Source organism: Poecile atricapillus, chromosome 1 (assembly GCF_030490865.1).
Source record: "Poecile atricapillus isolate bPoeAtr1 chromosome 1, bPoeAtr1.hap1, whole genome shotgun sequence".
Lineage (NCBI taxonomy): Eukaryota > Metazoa > Chordata > Aves > Passeriformes > Paridae > Poecile > Poecile atricapillus.
Window position 1 is genome coordinate 70,571,954 of NC_081249.1, and position 3,491 is coordinate 70,575,444.

At 51.1% G+C, this 3,491-nt stretch overlaps 1 protein-coding gene across 5 annotated transcripts in view; it reads right to left on the bottom strand.

Moving 5' to 3' along the window:
* NUP58 (nucleoporin 58) overlaps nucleotides 1-1,989 on the bottom strand; it is a 36,352-nt gene extending 34,363 nt beyond the window's left edge. For 3 of the 5 annotated variants that reach the window (XM_058856686.1, XM_058856704.1, XM_058856696.1), the window contains exon 1: nucleotides 1,628-1,988. In XM_058856686.1, coding sequence (XP_058712669.1) covers nucleotides 1,628-1,740 — 113 coding nt within the window. In that variant the 5' untranslated portion in view covers nucleotides 1,741-1,988. Of the gene's footprint in view, nucleotides 1-1,627 lie in introns of all 5 variants that reach the window. The other 2 variants (XM_058856709.1, XM_058856676.1) reach the window with 2 other exon arrangements.
* Nucleotides 1,990-3,491: the final 1,502 nt, after the last annotated feature.

Consider the following 3,491-nt stretch of genomic DNA (forward strand, 5'->3'; position numbering starts at 1 on the left):
CTCTATGATATTCCTTGACCAACAGCCCTGAAGACTGGTCCTGCTTGTAAAAATAAATAAATGAATAAAAATACAGAGTACCATCTACTATTATTTAGCATCTATTAAACTTTTTTTCTGTGATAAAAAAGGCAGATAGAACACAAAAAACCCACCAAACAAAAATATTTAAGTTCAATAGGGAGCTTTTAAAAAGTGCAGATCAACATGACAAAAGTGTTTGCCTTATTTCAGTATGTTTAGAAGAACAGTTTTGAACTACTATTGTTTTAACTTGCTCGTTTGAATCCCAGGAAACCTACATTAAGAAGGCATAAAGAAAAGTAGCAAAAGCTCTTTATCAAATGTACATAAGCTTTAATGTAGAAGTTAAAAAAAAACAAGCAAACAAAAAAACCCCAAAAGACCAAAAAAACACCCCAAAAAGCACCACAAGGCAAAACCTCTAAACAATCCCTGCCTTCCAAAGCCAAGCAGAAATAACAAGAAAGTAATCAATCTGTCACAACCACAACACTTACGTTACTACAACGAACTCAGAAATTTTATTCCCTCTTCTATGGGCTCACAAAGAAGCAATGCTGCCATTTAATCCAAGAATTAAATGGATGTCCTTCAGATCCAGATGTTCTGTTCTCTCCATCCCACAATGCTACTTCCTGATGTTTCTAACAGGTATTTCCAAATGTATCACGACAAGTGAAGCTCCCTTGAGTAACCGCTCCTGTCCATTTAGTTTACACTACAGTGACCAGCTCTGATCACGTTAGGGAAAGTCTCTGACAAAAAGTCCCACAACAGCCTTGATCTTCAACAGAGGCACAATAGCAAGGAAGTCAGAATAAACAGGCTCTGCTAGTCCACTTGTGTGCAAATATAAAAGCAAAAAAAGGGGAAGAAAAACCACCAACAAGAAAGATTTACCTGTTATTCTCAGAAACCTAAACCATAACGCTTGGAGTACACAGCCTACTGTATATCACCTGCACAAAGTTCTCCTTTTACTCCGAGATACTACACACCAAACACAAGGGTATTTTTGTCAGAAGGGTAAAATCAAACCTAGCTTCTAAAACATATATAGAGCATCACTTTTGGACACTAAACACGTGGGCTCTGGCATCAACGTGCTCCACGCCGCGGACACAAACGCAGGCTGACTTTTGAGAGAAACCTGGATACGCATCTGATTCACATCCTGCGTTCAGAGCGGCAGGGTGACTTGTACGGCTAGAGGCATCCAAAGCCAAACCAAAGCACAATAAGAAGTGAAACTCCCTTAATTAGTAGCTGCTGAACAGCCCGCTCCCTACGTCTCTGCTGAAGGCTCTGCTCAAGGCTCAGGCCGGGAAGAAGACGAGGCAAGGGAGGCCGGGGCAGACACGGTGCAGCCGTGTCACCCGCGCACCAAGGGCCCTGCGACCGGGACTGCCGGAGCCCCGGGCCCCTTCGGGAGCAGTCAAGGCGGCGAGACCCGAGCCCGGGGCAGTCACTCGCTCCCTCACACACCTCGGCACCACGGGGGCCCTACTTCAGGCTGGGCCCGGGCCAGGGCCCGCGCGGCAGCCTCAGGCCCCGGGGGGCTGCCGGCACGGTCGAACCGAGAGGAGCGGGGGCGTCGCGTTACCTCGGCGTGGCGGTTCCGAAGGAAAAACTCCCGACTGCTCCTCCTCCTCCTCCTGCCCCGGCGGCCGCCGTGGAGCCCAGCGTGCCCGCGCCGAAGGAGAAGCCCGCAGACATGGCGGCGGCGGGAACAGCCGGAGAGCGGGGCCGGGTGCCGGCGGCGAGGGCCGGGTCTGTGGGTGCGGGGTCGGTGCTGGGTGCGCGGGTCCGTGCTGGGGTCGCGGCCCCTCAGCCGCGCATGGCGCCCGCCGCCACCTGCGGAGCGAGCGGCGGCACCGAGCGCGCGGACGGACGCCGGCCACGCTCCCCTCCGCGCGCCCGCCGCGGTGCACCACGGGACCGCCCGGCCGGCCTTAAAGCGACAGCAACGCGCGGGAGCTGGGCTGGAGGAGAGCGCGGGGATCGTCGTGTCCAGGCTGTGCCCCGACAGCACCACGGCACAGACTGAAATATGACAGGTTCCATCTCAACATCAGGAAACGTCGCTAGAGTCACCCGGCACTTCCAGATTGCCCAAATAAGTGGTTGTGGGGTCTATATCTTTAATGATTTTTAAAAGATGCCTGGACATGGTATTGGGCAACTGGCGCCGAGTGGCCCTGCTTAAGCACGTGGAGGCTACTGGGCAACTCCAGAGACAGCAAAAAGATCCATCTTCCAGGAATATCCCCATGTGCAAGACTCACAGACTGAAGCAGTGGCCTAGGCAACCAGGGAATGACTCATTTCCCATACATCTATCACCCCCTTGTTATGAAAATTAATCCAAAATTCCAGAGGTTTATGTTCAAAAAGGAGACAGAGGAATCCTGTAACTTTATTCCAATAAAGGGAGAGGCTGTGGGGCATTTCCCATGTGGTCTCTAAAATTGTTGGGGGATTCAGCCCCCTTTATCCTCAGTTTAGTACCCTCTTCCCCACTGGCTGAGGTACTCAGAAGGTGCAGACTTCCCAGAACACCTACTCTTTAATATGCAGCCCTCTTTCATTATATAAAGAAAGAAAAAGAAACTATTCATAATTCTATTAAGCCTTTGTTCTTCTTTTCTAGGTTCAAGAATTTAACACGGCCTTGGCTGAGCAACAGTCTGTGTTGATTAGTAACATTTCCTAGAGTTAATATTTCCTTCTGTTACTTCCCTATCTGTAAGTTCCTAGCCCTACCTACAAGCAGATTCACCTGGTCTGTTTGAAAAGACACATTCACCTTATTCCTGTCACCCTCATTAGGCATCCCCATGAGGGCAAAGGGTGGTTCAGTCCATGGACCTATCCCAGAAGTTATGAAAGACTTTTCCCTAACTTCTCCTCATTCTTAACTCACTTTTATATTATTTCTTTAGGTCTAGGTGGACACTGACTTTAGTCATACATCTTAGTCAGTGGGGGGTGGTCGTACCTTGGCAGGTGGGTATCTCAGGATAGTATCTGAAAAAACCTGGCGATGGGAACATGCGTCAGTACAAGGAGAGTGACTTCGCTATGGCTGCTGATTCAACAGCACCAAATCTTCCTTTATCTCCCTTGGTTTTCAGCTGCTGTGCGGCTTAGAAACTAGAAAAAAACACCGAATTCCCACCCCTGCAAGGGTTCTGACTCAGCCTGGCCGCGGGGCCTCTCTCTGCTCCACCCTCCGTTTAGCCTCCCTTAGGTTGTACTGTTCGCGGGAGGTCGGGATTTCGACCGCGTTCTACCCGGGAGTCAGAACCGTGTTTTCCCTTGTAAGTTCCTCACAATCGCCTCTTTATCCGCCGTCATTTTCCCACGCCGCCCTCCGGCGGCTCCCGCCCCTCAGCCACTCCCGCCGCGCGGGGGCGCTGCGGGGCGCGCGGCGCTGGCCCCGCCCCGTTGCCGGCACGGCCCCGCCC